Source organism: Drosophila tropicalis, unplaced genomic scaffold, assembly GCF_018151085.1.
Source record: "Drosophila tropicalis isolate 14030-0801.00 unplaced genomic scaffold, ASM1815108v1 contig_413, whole genome shotgun sequence".
Lineage (NCBI taxonomy): Eukaryota > Metazoa > Arthropoda > Insecta > Diptera > Drosophilidae > Drosophila > Drosophila tropicalis.
In genome coordinates this window covers 444,144-463,672 of record NW_027172877.1, presented here as the reverse complement: position 1 = coordinate 463,672, position 19,529 = coordinate 444,144, and the positions used below count along the sequence as shown (strand labels likewise).

The window sequence follows — 19,529 nt, the reverse complement described above, 5'->3', positions numbered from 1 at the left end:
TAAGTGAACCATAAAAGGAGCTATTAGCTGGCATATTTTCTTTTTTTTTTTCTTGCCATTCCATTGTTGAGCCTACCACACTGTCTACCCATTTGTTGCCTGCCAAAGTTTTCCACCCATTGCCAGCTCCACTCAGCTTCATAGCCCATTCGCGGTGTCGAGTCCACGCACGCATCTTGCTGGATGCGGCGGAGGGAGGGAAGGAGGAACGAGTTAACTTTTGGGTATACAAGTAAGCGCGAATAAGTTAGTGTGTGTATGCATTAATGATGCATTTTTTTGCATTCCTAAAAACTTTTCACATCGCTTAATTAGAGGTGAACTGTGTGGATGGGAGATGGTGTCGGTGTGCGCGCTTTTGTGTGTGCGTGTGTGTGTGTGTGTGTGAGTTTGCAATTGTCGACTGACTTTATGTCTTGCATAATTACAAAGAGACACACAAGTTTTGATTAAAAGTTCAACTTAAGTGAATAAGGTGACGGCTAAGTATCTTAGAGATGAGCGTTTATAAGCGACAAAGTGGCTAACGATACTAACGCCAAATCATTAATTATGTCATAATTTTAATTTTTAATTTTAAAATGAAGCATTTTACCAAACTTGGTTGTCTGTATAGCCATTTTAAACCTCATCAAGTCTATTATCAGCACACTTTCCTAAAGAAATCCTTAATTTCAATAGTCATTCCATATTTTCAAAGCCAAAACTAGTTTTTATAGCAGCCAACAATGTGATTTCAAGATCAACATTAAGTATATAATATATACTACATATTTCTATAGCCAAACCATGATCCATGATGAAGACTTCACTGTGAATAAAGACGATAGTGTAAGCCAATAGTACGATCATTTAGACAGAAATGTATCTAGTGCCTAAGATGTCTGTAACAGGTCCCTCTTATGATAAGGAATGTCTATAAATAATGTCAGGAGCAGTCATTTTTAGAACTTAATTACTTTCTCCCTTATTCCATAGTAAGATTTTCATTTCAAGAAATATATTTATTCACAGCAATTAAAACCACAAAAAGGATAAGCTATGACGTTGATTTAAGTCTTTAATTCTTCTTCATTAAAATTAAGTTAACTACAAATTAAAGGAGGAACGATTATACGAGAAAAAGGTTATAAAGCTGTCCAAATTAATATATAATTTCTAACTTTTCACAAAAGAAAAATTACCAACTTATATATCAGACATAATTTTGATCTATGGACTATCTGTTTAATGTAACATTAAAAATTTATATCCTTAATTGTTTTAGACGGTTCGACTTGGCGCTCATCTCAAAGTGAACTTTTTCTTGGCGCGTTTGCTTTTGAAAAGTTTTTCAGCTTTGCAGTGACGTCTAATTAAAAGTTCTTTCTGCCTTTCTTTTTTGTATTTATTATGTATGTATATAGTTTTCCAGGACGAGGTGAAGAGACAATGAAAATGAGTCAGGTAGAGGATGGAGATATGGTTGTTGTTGTTGATTTAGCGCCAATGAAAATGTTTATCAAGTCATCGCGTTGCACCGTGGAATGATGCCACATACATAAGCAAACAATGCGGTTCATATGATAAGACAGTGGATAAAGTGAATACGGATACCAGGAGCAGCGTGTCAAATTTTGTTACAACTTCCATACACATATGTACATACATATGTACATATGTATCTCACCTACAGAGCTTTCCACCTATCCGCCTATGGACTCTGTTTGGGCCAAAAGTTAAATGAAGCGCAACAGCAGCAGCTAGGGAGAAAAAGTTTTTGCCGCTGCGTTTGACACGTTTTACTTATTTTCCTTATTCTCTCTCTCTCTCTTTCTCTCGTTCTATCTTACTCGCATATTGCTGCCTTAATTTTTCTTTTAGGTTTATCTGTGGACTCTAATTAAAATTTTCTCAGGCGATGCAAATGAATGATGTTAGGCTAGGCAAAAGGGCAATTGAGCGGAATTTAAGGGGCTTTAATCTTGCTCTGTCAATATTTATAGCATTGCCAGGACACACTGGCAGAGAGTCCAAGTCCACAAACCGATGACAGCTGGGTGTATGTGTGGCAGTGTGTGCGAGGGAGAAGAGGCTAACAATGTGGCAGGACGACGACATCTAATGACCACACGGCTCGTTTGCTTCATTTGCAGTTGAAATGGATGCACAACCGCAAATCAAATACAGAAGATAGTCACAAATCGAGACAATGAAACAGATAAAAGGATAGATAGAGAAAGAAAGAGACAAACGAGGAGAGAGATGTAGAATTTAAATGTTAAATTTGACGCTCAATGTTGTTGCTTATTTGGCTCTATGATTACGTTTCAAGAATCAAAGTAAATACCAAGCAAAGATTTTTAGGCCGCCAACGTGAGGGACTTGTACAAGTGAATTTAACGTTTTTCAAGCACAAAATCAACTCAACTTGAAATCGGCTGCCAACTTTGGATTTACTCAACTCAAACACACGTAGCATACAACACACGTTGACGATAACAACACGACGACAGTCTATGTTGTTCCACTCTGCTTCTTCATCATTCAACAGCTTGTGGCAGCTTGTCGAAATTAATCATTTGGCTGCCAAATCTTTGCCATACTCGCTCAATCTTGCTATCGCTCTCGCACTCTTTTCTTCTGTCTCACATCCTTTTCTCTCATTTCTCATCTGTCGCTATGTATGTACATAGCTACTTCCGTTTCCGCTTCTAGTTGGCAAGCATGTCAACAACGTTGTGTGCCTGTGTTTGTGTGGGTGACTTGACACATTCCATTCGCGTAATTTCCCCAATGGTAACTGTATGAGAGGTTGAGGATAAGATGGCTAAGAGCAGAGTGTGACTGCATCTCACATCTGTCTACCGCAACAATAACTAACTTTGCAGTTCCATCGTGCGTGCTTTTTGCTTATGTGTGTATGTGTGTATGTAGTCTATATTTGTTTACAACACAGTTTATTATAAATTGCAATCATGTCTTGAATGGCAACGAAATTCACTTAAAAATTTGCATTGAAATTGAGGCAACAACTTGTCGACACAACTTGAAAATGTCAATCAGTTGTTCATTCGCATAGAAATCCGTTTTTCACGACTCGTTTCCTATCTACCCACACTCACTCACCCACACACACACATCACGTGCACATTATTTCCCCCACGTTGGCCGCCAATTAGAATAGCGACAACGGAAATCTTGTCACCTTTTCGTCGCTGTCTCAATTAGAAATTGAAAATTTGTGCCAAAATGTTTTTATGCCTGATTAAACACCGGGAAGAAAAGAAGAAGAAAACGTTTGGGGAGCACATGGACCCCAACAACGGTAAATCGAAGAGCAGAGGAAAGAGACACACAGAAAAAAGTTGAAAACTTTTTTTGCGCTTCTTTTGAATTACGGCACCCTCATACACATTCACTTGTATTTGAGTGTATTTTTTACAGCTTTCTTTCTTTCGTTTTTGTTTATGTTATTTTTATTGATTGAAAATAACTTAGTGCCGTTTTATGTGCCAATGTTGTCGAGGGAGACAAAGAAAGAATGGGATAGATAGAGAGAGCGAGATAGGGAGATGTGGTGATTTGGGGGTGTATGAGAAAGTGAGACATGAAATAAACTTGAACAGTTTATGGCAAAGGTAAATAAAGTGTTCAGTGTGTGTACTTCATCTGCCTTTACCTAACCATTCCCCGCACACATGAGCGTAGTCCTTATTAAGAGGAGGGGGAGGCCATTGCGAATGCAATAATATTAATTTTACAGTCATTGCATTGTTTACTTTTGAACTTTGATTCGGGTTACTGCTTCAATCACTAAATTACTTCTTGAAACTGTCTGAATCTGAGCACGACTTTATATGTACCACCCCCTTTAATGTAGTTTATACTCCTTCCATGAATCGTACTCGCTCTTGCTGCTGTCTTTAGGGAAACGCTATTGCTTTGGAGGAGCATATCAGCATCAGCATCGAAGTAATCTTGAATAATTAGCAGGGAATTGGCTGGCATTATGCTCTAGAGATACTTTGTGTATAGTGAATTCGTATATGTATGCGGTACATTTACAAATTATTGTTGATGCTCATTTAATGCACTTTGGCATATGCGTAAATTGCCTTTTCTGGAACCTTTTCCTAATTAAGTGAGCCAAGCAGGCTCACCGAGTGGGTTTAACTTTAATGAGGTTACGACGAAACAATGCGCCCCCCGAAAAGCTGCTCTCTGTTCCGTTTTTTTTTTTTTGAGTGTTTTGTTCTTTTTTGAAGTGTGCCAAACCTGTTGACCTGACCCTGTTCTCCTCTGCACAGTTCTTTGTTACGTTATATTGCTCATTTCTCAAAAGGACTGTGAAGTGCGTCGTTTCGTTATTCCCAGAGAGTTGACCATATTAATTAGCTTGATTAAAATTAATATTTGCACAAAAAAAAAAAAAAAAAGGAGAGAACCCAACGGAAAAAGTGAACGGGGAACGAATCGTTGGTTTATTTTATGCTGAGATGCAATAAATAAACATTTCTTGTGTGGGTAAAGTATAAAAAGTAAATGCAAAAGACAGCTGAGAAAAGTCTGGGCCACGTTTTATTGAGCGGAAGCGACGACCGCACAAAATAAATCTTGATGGTGACCCCGACGGCGAGGCAATGGCGTCGTCAACGATGGAACGACTACGTTGAACCAGAGCCATGAAAAATGTCATGGCATTCCATTTGTCGTCTGTTTTGTTTTCATTTTTACGAGCATAAAGATAAATTCACACAAAATGGAGAGTAAGTTGAAGCGGCTTACACGTAGAAGAACACACGGAGCACCAGGAGCAACTGCCAGAGCAATGGAGTGGAGTGTAGAGCACTAAGAGGACAGGTCGTGCCGTAGGTCATCCGGTTTGATTTATTTATTTATAGTAACAAATTGCAATGTCAACGTAATCACCGAACCCTATTAGTTTCGGCACAGAAAGATTTGGCTTTTGTTAGCCCCGCCTCCCAAGTATATCCAACTCCGCACCCTCCCAAAGTACAAAGAACTTTAATTAATTAATCATCATATTGTAGTACTTTGGCATGGCATGTTTATTTTTTGTTTTGTTTTTTTTTTTTCCATTTTCTATGTATTTCTTTTTGCTGAAAGAGTCGTGAGTTAAATTGGATTACACGGCTAAAAACTTAGTTAACTTAGTCTACACACGAATTGTTCTTGCTCTTTGGTGGCTACGTCCCCTACACATACATAATGATGATTCTATTTATAATGGCGGCCAATAATAATTAATCATACAATTGGCATCCATGTTCGTGATCCATGAACTTCAAACATTTTCTAAACTCTAAGCACAATAAAGTATTGCTCCTTGTCGATTTATGCAACTAATGCGGCAAAAGTCATCTACTTAAACTAGAGGAGGCAAGATAAGGAGACATGGGAAATTGGTATGGATTAGGTGGGAAAGAGGTAGGGGTACGTTTTCTACTTAGCTTAAGGACTGATTTGATTTAAGTTGAATTGAGTTGTCCTTCCATCACATCACATATTTAAAGAGGGCCAAACTTGACTTATGTATGTATTATATCTACCTAGCGTTTTAATACTTCTTCTTCTTCTTCTAGCCTAACCTAATGCGTTTGATTGCTTTAAGCTGGATGATTGGTCAGTTGTTTCTTCTTTTCGTTTTGAAATGAAATTGCTTTTGGTGTTTTATTTCTAATTGACAAGGATTGGGCGGAGGATTGTTGGAACTGGAAAACTAACCTAAGCCATTCAATGGCAATGACTCATCCAGCTGTTGCTGCTGCTGGTCCTCTTCTTGAGAGTCACCTAACGAAAGTCGTGACTTTGCCGCCGTTTCCATGGACTTCCAATTACCGCCGCTTGTGGCATGCTGAAGTGAGATGCGTGGTATGGACGAAGTCTCCATAGTTCGATCCATGGCCCCATCCTCGGCCAGGGCGCTCAAACTGCAAGTGGGTGGCAATATCCGATGTGGAAAACGCGGCGATCCTCGAACCCGCTCTCTTAGACTAGGGACCGCTGAGCCCATGGCCAATGCTGAGGCCGACGACGTTGTGGCCGGCGCAATCACTGAAGGTCGTCGATTGTGCGGCAATTGAAAATTTACTTTCGTCTCGGCCAATTTGATATATTTCCCCTCCTGCTCACCTCCAGAGATTGTTGGTATTGGCAGAAAATTAGGATCCTTGGTCAAAATATCTAAATGGGTGCCACTCTTAGTTAGCGATCCGCGATGAATAGGCTTCGACAGATGCGAACCGTTCGAACCATTCGATGACAATTCAACGTGGGGTGCTGCCGCTGTTAAATTTGGATTGTTGTAGATGGCATTACACGAAGCTGTCTGCGAGGAGGGTATAAGGCGAGTGAAGAGACCCATGTGCGACTTAAAGGCCGCTTTAAGACCCTTTTGGTCAGCTGCTGCTACGCCACCTGTTAGGCTGGCCGTGGACCCTTTGTTACTGGATGTCGTACGCGAAAAGATGCCCCGAAGGCGATTAATTAAACCTGTTTTGGTGGCTTGCTGATGGGCCAAACGTAAATTAATCAAGTCCTGAGCTGGCAGGCAGGCAGAAGCCTCCTCAAGCTGTGGTTGTGAGGCAAAAGTTACCGAGCGTCGCATGGGTATCTGCATGTACTCGGCAGAGGGCCAACTGGCCCTTGGTATAACGGGGGGCAAAACCGACAGCAACAGATTGGGTAAAATGCCAGAGATGCTGGGAGTTCGAGATTTTGGCTGCTGTTGGGCCGGAGGCCTGGCCAGCTCCACGGGTTTCAGCAATGATGTTGACGACGAGGTAGCCGGCGTTGTGGTCGATGTAGCTGATGCAGTTATCGTCGTTGTATCAAGCAGACGTTCCAGTTTGCGTATTTCGGCATCAAGCGCTTGTATTTCCTTCTTGTAAACCCTATTCTGAACTTCGACTCGATATTGCAGTTCACGACGATCATCGACCACAAAGCGCCGCGTATTGCATTCCATCTTAAGACCCATGCTATGTATGACCGGATCTATAATGTCATCTGTGAATGGGCAAAGTAATTAAACTTATTAAGGCTCCCCACCCCTTTATAATTTTGATAAGCCTAAGACTCACTTCGTGCCCAAATGTCATGGAGCTTCGGTATGAAAAGCAAACACAATGTGGCCGTCGTGGAAGTTAGTATCAGTGCTGTGATGGTAATAAAGGCCAAAGTGACTCGCTCGGAAATTAAATTTGCCAGGACCACAACAATGGCACTAGTTATCACGACGCTATAGACAGATACCCCAATATATTGTGAGTCATTCAGTGCTGGTATTTTGACATGACGTGTCTCCCATGCCATGTAGACACCAACGACCAAGAGCAAACCCTTGTAAGCATACAACACACTTAACCAGGTCTGTGTGTGTTGAGAGCGACAGACCTCCACCTAGTTTCCAGAAAGAAAAGAAGAGCAAAAAAAGGAGAAAAAAAAGAGAGGAGGGGAAGCAAAAGAAATGAAGGAGAGTTATGACGTTCCACCTACCTGAGGCTGATAGACAACACTTCGATCTATGGCGCTGATTTCGAGTGTCAAATTATGCAAATGCCGCTCCATGGGATCTGTACAAACCCACAATGTGACAAGGAGACCATCGACAAGCAACAGGCCACAAACGAGCAGGATAAGCTGTATATCCTGCAGCATTTTATCCTTAAACACGCTGCCCGTGCGTGTAAAGATACGGTGCACCCGATATGTTTTGGCAAACATCGAGCCAAAGGCCAGCGAAAAGCCCGATGATAAAAGATAGACGCGTGCCTGTCCCATCAGTGTGGTGAATGATGATGATAGTAGAGACAGAGAGAAAACAATGCCGATAGGGAGATAGAGAGATGAAGGAAAACAATTTCAAGTTTAACGTTGTCAAATTTTCGTGTCACTGTGTTGTTATTGGTAATGGTTGGAGAAAACCCAACCTAACCCAGCCCAATCCAACCGAACCAAGCCCAACCCAAACCGGGCCCAGAAGTCGCAACAAACCGACAAGCCAAACAAGGCACAGCAACAGCAGCCCGCAAATTTCCCTTGAGTGGCATTTTTTGAGCGACAAACCTACTACATACATTGTCGGTAGGTACCGACTACATACATATTTATATATTGTATAAATTTTTTGTTGTGCTCAAATTGAAGTTAGTCTAGCTTAAAGAGCCAGGGCAAAGATTTAACCAATAATAAAACAAACATATGCGAAAAGTCATACATTTGAGAAGCTGCTTTGCCGCTGAAGCCGTTGTTCGCTTACATAACCCAAACTCAAACACAAGTAGCAACCACTCACCGTGCAAACTGTGGCAAAGGAGTCTACCGCCGATGGCAACGTCGAGTGGTCCAGGCCGAGTAGAATGACGGTGGCGTATACAAAAATGCAGCCCACTGCGGTGATGTTGCTTAGCTTTGGGCTGGAAAGTTTAATTGCCCTGTGGACGACGAGAGAAGGACGAGAATGAGAATGAGAACGAAAACGAGAACGAAAGGATACAGAGACAACGTCAACGGCATGTCAAGTTGAAAGTGCTGAGTAAGCAGGAGCTATGTACCAACTTACTTGAGCTTACGAAAGTGCAAATTGAAAGCTAAGAACGCAATGGCCAGAGCAATGCCCACGCTAGACAGTGTTGCAATTGTGTAGAAGGCTAACGGGGCTATGGTAGCCACACGTAGTTTAAATACCCGCTTAGCAATGGGCACCTGGCCACTATGCCATTTAACAGGACGACAGCGAGGACAGTGGAAGTCCAAAGAGTCTGTGGCAGGATAATACAAAGCTATGGGTTCCAGCATGCCACGTTGAATTTGATAAAATGCGGTGGTGCCCACACGATCCGGACCACTAAACGACACGGGACCCTAAGAGATTAAACGAAAAGAAAAGTAACCAAAATTATCCTAATTACTATGAAATTAAAAATTTTCAGCACTTACCGATACGCCTAGAAAATGCAATTTGCCCAATTGCTGTAGGAACTCCCAGGCCATGTCGCTGCGAGTGTAATCAAAGCCATCCAACTTGGACTTGGCCTCCTGACGACGCCAGTGCTCTTCGGAGGCACGCAGGGCCAAGGCAATGGCCCAAACGGCATCGTACGTCTGTGGGGCGTATTGAGAAATGGGTGCATCGGGAAATATGCCACGCCTACTGCGACTCCGACGACGATTCGTCGGTAAATCCGATTGTGGTGGCTTGATAATGCTGCGTCCACGGTCCTCAAACTGAGCAAACTGTTTGCGTAGCTGCGAATTGAACATGTGATTGTTCTGAAGAGAGAGGGAGAGGGAGAAGGAGGTGGGCGAAAGGCAACGAAATGGAAACGATTAAGTCTCAGAGAGACCACGAACCACAATGAGATTAGGTGCCACATAAAAACGGCAGCTAATCAAATAAATATATTGCAAATTCCATACCAATCCACTGTAGCTAACATTATTGCCCACAATGCTGTTGTGCGTTGATACAACAATCAAATTCTCAATTGCCAGCTGGAGCTCATGATTCGTACATGACGATGACGACGACGACGTGGACGATGATGATGAAGATGTCTTCTTCTGGCCATCCATTGTCCTATACCATGGAGCGCCCATACTCTCATGCAATATCCAAGCATAATCCGCACCAAACATACGTAGCCGATAGGCTTCGCAAAAAATTTGCGGTGCTAATTCCTGGGAGAAGCTGCCGATAATGATGCGTGTATCTGTCTCCTATGCGACAACAAGATTTTGCCATTTGTCATCGTTTATCAAACCAACAGAATCTTCCCATTCTCCCACGCCCTCTTGTGCTGACTCTACTCACCCTGAGGAGCAGCAGTTGCTCCTTAAAATCCGTTGCCGCAAATGTAATGGTCGCCGCACATGATATATTGGCTGCCTCCAGTTCTACGATTTACATATACATATATATTCAATAATCTATTATATATAAATATGTGTGTATATATATACCAGTAACAAGATTATTGACCGCCAGCGAGTGAACCTGTTCGTTCTGTGAGAATGTTGTAACAACATTCCATCCAAACCTACGGATAAATGCTATGCGAGCCGGATTATGTGATGAATCCGGGGCCACTGTACGATAAAAATAGGGAAATTCACGTCTATCACTTAGGGCCGGCGATGTGGAACCAAATGAGACCTTTAATTTCGATGAAATGAGGCAATTGTTAGTCATATCAGCATCAGCATGGAGAGAACAAAGTTCAAAAACTTCAAAGGGCAACCTAACTCGCATGCAAATGTGGTATATGGATGTGGTGTATGTAAGTGAATTTATGTGTGCTAAGAGGAGAGGATGCTGCTTGCTGAGCTGTTTATTTGTGCGTGGAAACGTGAGTTGATTAAATTAAATTTATCATCAATTTGCTTTCTTGTGCCTGCTCTGCTCTCTGTTGTATCATATTTGCATTTTAATCAGTTAGACAAATTATAGGCCCACGAAAACGAAGCCGCCTACCTGCACAATATTCCAGTAGGGCACTACCTTGGCCAGGCTCTCGGTAACCTCCGAGCAAGCTGAGCCCAATAGCATGACCATACGTGTGGATGGCTGTGTGTATATGGCATGGAAGAAACGATCCACTCCTATGCCAGGATCGCACTACAAGTAAGAGAACGAGATATAGAAGCGTATAAGCATATATAAGAAATATAGTCAACATAAAAAGCGCGTCGAGATGACGACGCAATGAACATTTTCGAAGGAAATGTCCTTCCTGCTCCGTCAACCAAAAAAGAAAAGCAAATGCAAAGAAAAAAGCCATCAAAACAGTCAACGACTTGAGACTTGAGACTGTAGACACATTCATCCTCGTAAAAAAAAAAAAAAAAAACCAACGAAATAATTTACTACCTTAAGTCGAAGCTTAATACCCTGCAACTCTAGGTCTACCCAGAGGAGTAGGGAACAACAGGAAAAGCAAAAAATAAGCCACCTGAGAGACTTCTCTTCTCCATTTCGGCAGGAAACCTTTGTCAGGGTATTATAAACCGCGATGCTTGAACATATTCTTTAAACATCTGCTTCTTGGTGTTGTAATGCAGATTTTCTTATTAAGTTTTAACGTTTTCCACGCGCGCTCTTTCTCTTTCGACGAGCGTTGTTAAATGAAAATTCAATTTCGTAATGGAGAATCCTCTTCCCACCCCGCCGCACTCACCTGCGTATCATTGGTGACCAGTTCCAAAGTGTAACCTGGCAACAGCTGTTTGCGGTTTATGTGCTCCACAGCCATAGTGGCTGCTCCCAGCTCGCTTAGCCCATCCGGTCGTGGACCACGTTTCGTTGTCAGCTCAAAGAGACCGAGCAGCACAATTTTCCCATGATTGCGTTCAATCTCTGCATAGGACATGCGACGTTCACTCTCGAATACCTGGTTAACCTTCAAGTAACGCTGCTGCTGCTGTTGTAGTTGCCAATTCGTAATGTTCGTAGAGTTGCCTCCATATAGAGATGAGGATGCTGAATTACCAACGGTCGAATTTTTCAGCAGGTTACTTAACGAATTGAGTCTTTGGCGTCGTTTGACTTTCGGTCGTTTATATTTCCAATTAAACAATGGAAGCCAATCCATTGAATGGTTGAGAGAACTGCTAATTGAGCTATCGCCAAACATGGTGGGCAATGGATCGATGATGGTTTGTTCTTGTTGTTGTTGGAGTTGTTGTAGCTCTGCAGATGATTCCATGCCGGCGGCTGTGCAGGTCAGGCTCAGGCTCAGGCTGTATACTAGGAGAGGTCCGAGCCATTGCTGGCAATTTTTATATCTCCTTGTCGTCGTTTGACTCTTGTGAATTATGCGCATCCCGTCGGCAATGGCCCCTGGCCCATTAATCACCAAGGCATTTGAATTGGAGTTTATTGTTGTTGTTGTTATTGTTGGTGTTGCTGCTGCCTGCTGGTTTTATGCACAGGATACGTTCGTCCTTATCGTCGTTTACCGTTACGCCACTCCCTTGAATGTATGTAGGTATATGTGTTTGTTTGTATTGGCGTCAATTTTATCGCCTTTTTATTGGCCTCACTTTTGGTTTCATTTCGCCATTATCTTGCTCGCACTTCTACACTGAAAAGTACATGCATACATATATGATTTTTTTTTTTTTTTTCGTTTTTTTTTTCTTTTGTGGTCATAAAAATATTGCATCAAAACATAACGTGAATGGGGGGTAAGCGATATGGCAGAGGCTAGGACAAGAGGTTAAGGGGTGCGGTAGAAGGAATCACAGAGGAGAGGCTAGCTGAAAAAGGATTAAGCCGTCTTCGATTCGAAATGGGCGCCCCTCGAGTGGTAGGAGAGACGACCAGGAACGGAAGCAAGCCATTGGCCATTATTTTTTATGCTAATGGCAAACAATTTTGCGCTCTTTCATTCCGAGGATTCAATTTTTTGTTGCTTTTTTTTGTTTTGCCTCTTGCTTTTTAGTGTTTTTTGTTTTGTTCACGTGCCACAGATTTTTCCACTGTACACTGTATATGTGTGCGCGTATGCATAATTGTTGCGAGATTACCATCCCAACCATAACCATTACCACCCAACGTGCTCGAAACCCTCGTGGTCTTGGTCTTTATGGACGTCTTTCTTCTACTTGGCTTACACTGTTTTCGCTGATTTTTTGTTGTGTTGTTTTCTTTGTTTCTTTTTTTTTTTTTTTTTTGCCTAGGCTTAAAATAACTTTTTGGCCCATTTTGTTTCGCTGTGCGCTTTGTGTTTTGTTCAACAGCAGAGACGTTGCAAAACGAAGGGGTGCCCCACGTTGGCCGCCACATTTTTGTGTCGTTTTGTAGTTTGTTGATATCTGATATATACAGTATACAGTGGACGAGGTGCAGTTAACCCTTTTAGTGGGAAAAGGAAGATGCTGACTTTATTTAGTTTGGCAGCAATTTTGTTAATTGGACCTAAGAGTGAATCTCTCTAGAGATTTAAGATATCAACCCTACTAAGGACTAACAAAATGGCAGGACTATAAAACTATAGAAAATTCTATTTAGATATTTTCCCAAATTGCATTCCTTTTATTCGTCTATGGTGAGTGAGAGCACATTTTTGTTCTATGATATTTGATTCGTTTTGTTGTCCAAAAGAAAGTCACTTAGTTACCGACGCCATTTTGTTGTTAATGCCTGACTCTGAGAAACTAACGGTTGACCTTTGCTATGGGGAGTTGCTCCCTTGCTAACCCTCCAACACCCCTTTGACCCCTTTCGCCAACCCCACGGTTATGGGAGGGGAGGCCTGTCAGTTGAGCTACTCTTGTAACTAAGCATTTCATATACATTTATGTCCTGGCTCTGCTGCTGCTGCTACTGCTGTAGGTCCTTTTCTATTATTCTGCCATGTTTCACAATTGTTGTCGTGGTATTTAAAACCTGCACTTATTTATGGCCATGTGAGCCTCCAGACCCTCCCTCATCTACTGCTAGTAGTAGTTGTCGTTGTTTTCATGCTTGACATAAATTATGCAAAATGTTGCCTGCATTTGTAATTGCGATTCCATTTTTGTGTGTGTGTGCGTGTGTGAGAGTCTGTGTTTGTTGTGTAACTAAAGTGAAGTGAAGTGAAATGAAATGAAGTTGGTTGAACGACAAGGAAGATGACTAAAACGCAGGGCTTCTTGCTGCTGCACTTTCAGTCAAAGTCATCGAGATCCATAGAGAGAATGAGAGCGAAAGATGTTGTTCTGAATGCTTAATGCGAATTTGTTATGCAGCCAATACATGTGCAAAGGGCAGTGAGAGGAAATCGCTTTAAGGGATTTCCACAGAGATTACCACAAACAAAAAGCACTTGCACTAGCATTAGCACTAGATAAACCAATTTTTCTTTTTGGTGACCCCGACGTGGATGAGCTTAGATGGGATTTCTCACTTGATTGAATTTGATTTCTTTCTTTTTTTTGTGCTGTGAATTTGGTTTATTTATTTATGCAACGCATAAACATATTTTGTTTTTATTTTTATTTCTATTTTGCTTTTTTTTTTATTCTTTGTCGGACAAACAAAATGAGAATTTATTTTCATCTATGTATAATTAATTTTGATTACATTTACGAAAAATGTTGCACGTTGCGTTCACAAAAAATTCTTCGCGCCGTAGCGAAACGCACGAGACCGACTCTAAACCGCAACTGTTGTCTGCAAATTGAAATCGGTGAGATAAATCCAAGCCGACAATGATTGAAAGACCACAGTCAACGCATTGCGAGAGAAGATGCTGCGTTCAATTTCAATTTCGCTTAACAAAGGGGCGCAGGCGTCACAAAAGACTCGAGAGGCAACTACAACAAAGCAAAAAGGGCGCGAAAATTTTCATTCATGAAACGCTGCATCGTTGTTGGAGCAGCAAAGCAACAAGCTAATAGCTAGCAATGCTTTTATTTTCGCTCTTTTTGTGATTTTTTTTGTTCCTGGTTTTTTGGAGCAGAGCAAAAGTTTTTAACTTTAAATTATGCAAATTAATGCCCCAACATGGCAACTAAATAATTTGCAACTGTTTGAAATGAAAAATTCATTTATTTTGTAGAGTATATAGGTCTGGAAGACTGTCAGCTGTCGATTGTCACAGGAAGGAGACCAAGTAGAAATGTTAGCACAATGGCAGGAAACTGTCAGCGAGGACGAAATCTTAATTATAGCTGTAAATGAAATTGAAATAAGGCAAGGCCAAGTTTCTTTCTTCGTTTTGTTTCCAGTTCGACTTTGCTTCTTCCCTTCCCCTGCCACACTGTCCGCTTTCACTATGCAATGAAAATTAATTTGATTTGATTTCTTTCTCTTTCCAGGCTTTGTCTTACTTGCATAGTCAGTCAGAGAAGCGAAGAAAAAAGAGTACATCACAGTTGAGTTCATCGAGTCCGTGAAAAAATCGTATCCCTATCTCAGTTGAAACCGATTATATGTATCATAGGGTATCATGAAGTCAGAGACGAATAAGTCTTTCTGGTATAGTGAATGCAATTGCAAAAGGCGAAAGACAACGAAGCAAGTTTTGCGATTATCGTCACTTGACTTGAGCATCATGCAAATTTAATGCTTGCTCTTCCAATTGCTCTTGTTGGGCGCCAAAAATAAAAAACATATATATAAAAAACGGAGGAATATCTTTTTCGCTTTTGCTACCAAAAGGGAATTTCCCCTGTTTAGGGTTGAGCAAATAAAATGCAATTACACCACAAAACTCAATTTCAAGTGTCAAAAAAGTTGGCAATGCTGCACTTAAGAAGTTAGTATTCGACAACGCAAGAGCTAAAGTATGAGAAAAAACAAAGAGAGAGAGAGACAAAGAAAGTGAAAGAGCCATGAAAAGTTAACTTTGTGCAATGGTAACAAAATAAAGCGGATTACTTTGCGATAGCCTGCAAATGGGATTGTGAGCAGGGATACCCGAAAATATGACTGCCAACATGACAGGCCTTACTGCCCACCCACTTCCTTTCTCTCTCTCTCTGTCCCATTACTTTCTTCTTCACTCTGTTGTCAGTTATGGCGAAGGGAATATAATTTATAGTCGAATTGTATGATATATTGTATATTTGGCTCAAAATACAAAACTAATTTGCCAGCCAGGTGGATGCTGGTCGATGGTGCCTCCATTTGCATTTTAAATGAAGGAAAAGGAAACATTGCCAACTTTTTACAATGCCACTTGAAGCTGTCGACATTTTGTATTTACTAAAACAAACGCAAAGAGCAACAGAGAGAGAGAGAGAGAGAGAGAGAGTATGCAAGAAGAGGAGTGTATAGATTAGTGCAACAACTATGAAAATGTTCCATTTAAATCTCATTTTAATCAATTTTATTTCTTTCTAAGTAAGAAAATTCTGCTTAAAATCTTGATTTTAGAATTTATCGTTTAAAGTTTTAATAGATGACTGGAAAATTGTATTTATTTATCAATACGAAACATTTTGGATTCTGAAAGAGCATTTCATTGTCGTTTTGGTTTTTGTTAAATATTTGATTATTCCTGATGTCTTGTTTCGCTTCATGTTGTTTCCATTTGGTTCCTCTTTGCACGCGTTTGCCTGTGTGTGTGTGTGTGTGTGTGTGTGTTAGTGTGAGTGTGCATGTCTTTGTTGTGGACACTTGGCAAATTGTCAGCTCACAGCAGCTGCGGTAGCCTCATGACAAGTTCTTTTACTTGGACTGAAAAACAAATTGTACACGTGGCGTATGCGTAATTTAGTTGTATAGCATACTTTCTGGGGCAAAACCAAAACCAAAAAATGTTTGGCACTTTAGTGTCTCTAACTCTGAAGAGTACTTAAAATCACAAATTCAATTATCTACCAACACAAACGCTCACACACACACATGCAAGCACGCACCTACACCAACATTACCACATCTACATACATACATACATACAAACATTATTGTCTACCTAGAGTAACACTAGGCATACCCTAGGGGGAGTTGGGGTTGATTTTCAAACGCACTTTTCACACCTGCTCGCCGCTTCAAGGCTATCAAACAAGCGCTAGAAGAGAAAGAGACCTCTCGCTGGAGAAAGTGTAAGTGGAAAGAGTTGTTGTTGCTGCTGTTCTTTTGTTACCCTTATCAAGTGGCTAGAACGCTGTGGGTAAACCAAATCTGCTGTCGCATTTATCCAACAATTTAATTATAATTTTCTCCATCTCTCTTCATATTTTTTGTTTTGTTTTTTGTTTTTGTTTGTTTTATTTTCTGTTTTCAAATTCATTATCGCCGGGCAAATTAGCTTGAAAACAATTAACACCTGTTTGCCAGGTGCTTTTGGCATACTTCAAAAACTAACAAAGCCCGGTACATTAGGTTACGCCTACTCAGACTCCTTTTGCCCCATCCGCAATCCTTATGCCGCTTCAACTCTTGTTTTAAATGAAAAAAGTTGCACAAAAAACTTTTCAAATTACAACGGAAATCCGTGAAAATCCTTTTAACAAAGCAAAAAACAGGCAACGGAACCAGCAAATGGTGATGAAGAGAGGATGGGCCTGCGTTTGGTATCCAAAAAGGTGGGATGATGCTGCTGATTATGATGGTGGTTTAAACACAGCACAGACATCTGCCTCTTGGCAACACGTGCTTCACCCTGCTTCACCTTGCTTCATGCTCCGTGCTCCATGTTCCTTGCTTCGTGCCTGCTGCCAACGATGTCCATGTTCAATGTCGCGGTCTGCCAACTGCAAAACGGCGAACTGAAGCTTGAAAATTCATTTAGTCGCCCATGTTTCTCCAGAAAAGACAAGAAGACAAGAGACGTTAGACGCGAGCAAGTGGGAATGGGTGACTGGATAAAGGGAAAGGACAATAAGTATAAGGGGTAAATGGAGAGGGTCACAACATTAGGGCTGGCAAACGAGTGAAATTTAAAATCAAAGGTTTATAACTTATAACGAAAATTTTGATTTGCTTTGAAAAATGTGTGAGTTTGCACTTATGTCCGTTTTATTTTCAATCTAAAATATGTAGTTAATTTATTTACATTACTTCTTTAAAATTTAAGTATTTAGCCGAAGAAAGTTAGATATCGTGATGTTATAATATAGATAACTTAAAAGTGTTTGATGATGATGATGACCTTAGGATGTTGAAAAACTTATCTCATATCCAAAAGGATCCCTGATTTGTCTCTCCACGAAAAAGCAAATAACCAAGAATAGAGAGTGCTAAATCGAGTTACGAATTCTCAATCTAAAGACCTTTCAAATCCCGAGAAACAGTTGGACCACAACTTTGAAAAGTTAAACTTCATACATTTAGTTTTTGGTACTTTAATGGAATTATGGTCTCAAGCATTATTTGAAAGAATATTTCATCTGCATATGGCTCATTTTGTATTTCAGTTAAGCCGCACACTGCCTTCATGGCATCTCTAAGCCGCACATTTCATTTTCTTTTTGTTTTTATATACCTACATATATATGTACCTATATTTAGATATATATATATTTTTCTTTTTTGTCTGTATTCACGCACTTTCAAAGTTTATTTATTGGCTGTGGGTTCTTTGGTTTTGGCTGGTGAAAACTTTTTCTGAACAATTTAATGAAAAATATTCAATTTTTCAGGTGTTGCAGATATTTAAAATATTTTGTGGATAAAGTTTCTGTGTGCGTGTGTGTGTGTGTGTGTGTGTGTGTGTGTGTTGAGTGCTTAATGGCCTCTTCAGCCGCATATATACGCAGAGCAGAGAGAAAGTTTTAAATGATTTAATATTAATTAAGGATTGACAGGTAAGTCTGCATACATACACGCATACAAATAAATATTTGTTATAGTATATATCCATAAATGTATTTGTGTGTCACTTTCTCTGAACTTTCGTATATCTTTCCTCCACGCAATTGAATTGAGCTAAATAAGGTTTGATTTGATTTGATTTCTCATCAAATCGAATCGTATCAATTTTAACTAGATTTTCATTTTGTCGGTAAACTTCACGCACATTTTCGATGTCTGCATTGAGTGTTACGGCGCCAACTATCGACGAATCTCGGCCAAATTGTAATCGCAAACTGTTGGCCATTGGAGAGGCGACTACTTGTTTTATACCCAATCAAGCAGCATCCAAGAGCCATTCAATCTTTTCAACCATATTCTTCAATTCAATTTTCGTATGCTCTCGTTTTGTCGTCATTCGAGCGGCGAGAGAATGTTTTCTCTGATTTTTTTCTTTTGCCGGTTGTAAACAAAGGACAGCTGACATTTTGGCGAGCTTTAAGCGTGCTTTCAGTTAGCCAAGTTGTGGACCTTTTAACTGGATTTTATGGTCAAAAACCATGAGCCATTATGCAATGAGCTCTGCGCATGATCCTAGAGAGAAGGCTGGCATGCGTTATGGGAAATGTGCGAACGGGATAGACCGTAAACAAAACGAAGCAACAATCTTTAACCATTCGGCACTTTTGGTCATAGTCTATCTCAGCGTTAGAAAGAGATGGGTCGTAAACAAAGACAGCTGGCTTTTTGGTGTCATTGTACTACACACACTCACGCACACACACACACATACACATACACATACTCGCATGCACACATACTATTCCTCTCATTGAGAAAAGTCAACGACGACGCAACGTGCTCGGAGCTGAGCTGAGTGGGTCAGGTGCAGGCGTCCCTCAAAATTTTTCACTTGCGCCAGCTGCGCGTGACTTGCCGCCCTGTGATGAGTGCAATTTTTAGACTGCCTAATACCGCCAATGATGATAATAATGATGACGATAGGTGATGATGATGATTGTGACGCTTCAGTGCTTCTTACTTGACCCCTAATTGGCTTCTTTGGTCTGAATGAACTTATGTAAGTCAACCTTTTCAAGCGCCTGCCCGTATCACGTCATGCGATTGGCATTGTTTATGGAAATTGGTCAACTAATTTATTTTTAAAATGATTCTCTCTTTTTCTCTTAATTTCTTTACCTGATTCTAATTAAAATGACAGATTGCAAAACATCTCAAAAATCTGATTTTACCAATGTCTACATACATCTCTCGTCGGGGTCTCTTGTGGTCTCTTGCCTCG

General features: G+C 40.7%; 1 protein-coding gene across 3 annotated transcripts; it reads right to left on the bottom strand.

Moving 5' to 3' along the window:
* Positions 1-5,663: 5,663 nt before the first annotated feature.
* Positions 5,664-18,473, bottom strand: GABA-B-R3 (gamma-aminobutyric acid type B receptor subunit 3). 3 transcript variants are annotated; one of them, XM_068285457.1, is made up of 12 exons: positions 18,453-18,473; positions 11,181-12,086; positions 10,478-10,621; positions 9,967-10,159; positions 9,818-9,900; positions 9,424-9,723; positions 8,944-9,276; positions 8,567-8,868; positions 8,300-8,438; positions 7,501-7,776; positions 7,086-7,404; positions 5,664-7,011 (listed from the first exon to the last, which is right to left on the bottom strand). In XM_068285457.1, exons 2-12 carry the CDS (start codon positions 11,823-11,825, stop codon positions 5,723-5,725), a joined length of 4,023 nt encoding a protein of 1,340 aa, XP_068141558.1. In that variant the 5' UTR covers positions 11,826-12,086; positions 18,453-18,473; the 3' UTR covers positions 5,664-5,722. The 3 variants fall into 3 exon arrangements, with proteins under 3 accessions (XP_068141558.1, XP_068141557.1, XP_068141556.1); XM_068285456.1 differs by lacking the exon at positions 18,453-18,473 and adding an exon at positions 18,259-18,387; XM_068285455.1 differs by lacking the exon at positions 18,453-18,473 and adding an exon at positions 14,069-14,140.
* Between the last annotated feature and the right edge of the window lie 1,056 nt (positions 18,474-19,529).

What these genes read in the sequence shown, in the direction of transcription:
- GABA-B-R3 (XM_068285457.1), bottom strand. Translation starts at nt 11,825, where the DNA reads ATGCGCATAATTCACAAGAGTCAAACGACGACAAGGAGATATAAAAAT. An exon ending in TTGCACTTTCGTAAGCTCAA is followed by an intron (nt 8,439 to 8,566) that starts GTAAGTTGGTAC and finishes CGTCGTCCACAG; the next exon opens with GGCAATTAAACTTTCCAGCC. An exon ending in GTGTTGTCTATCAGCCTCAG is followed by an intron (nt 7,405 to 7,500) that starts GTAGGTGGAACG and finishes TCTGGAAACTAG; the next exon opens with GTGGAGGTCTGTCGCTCTCA.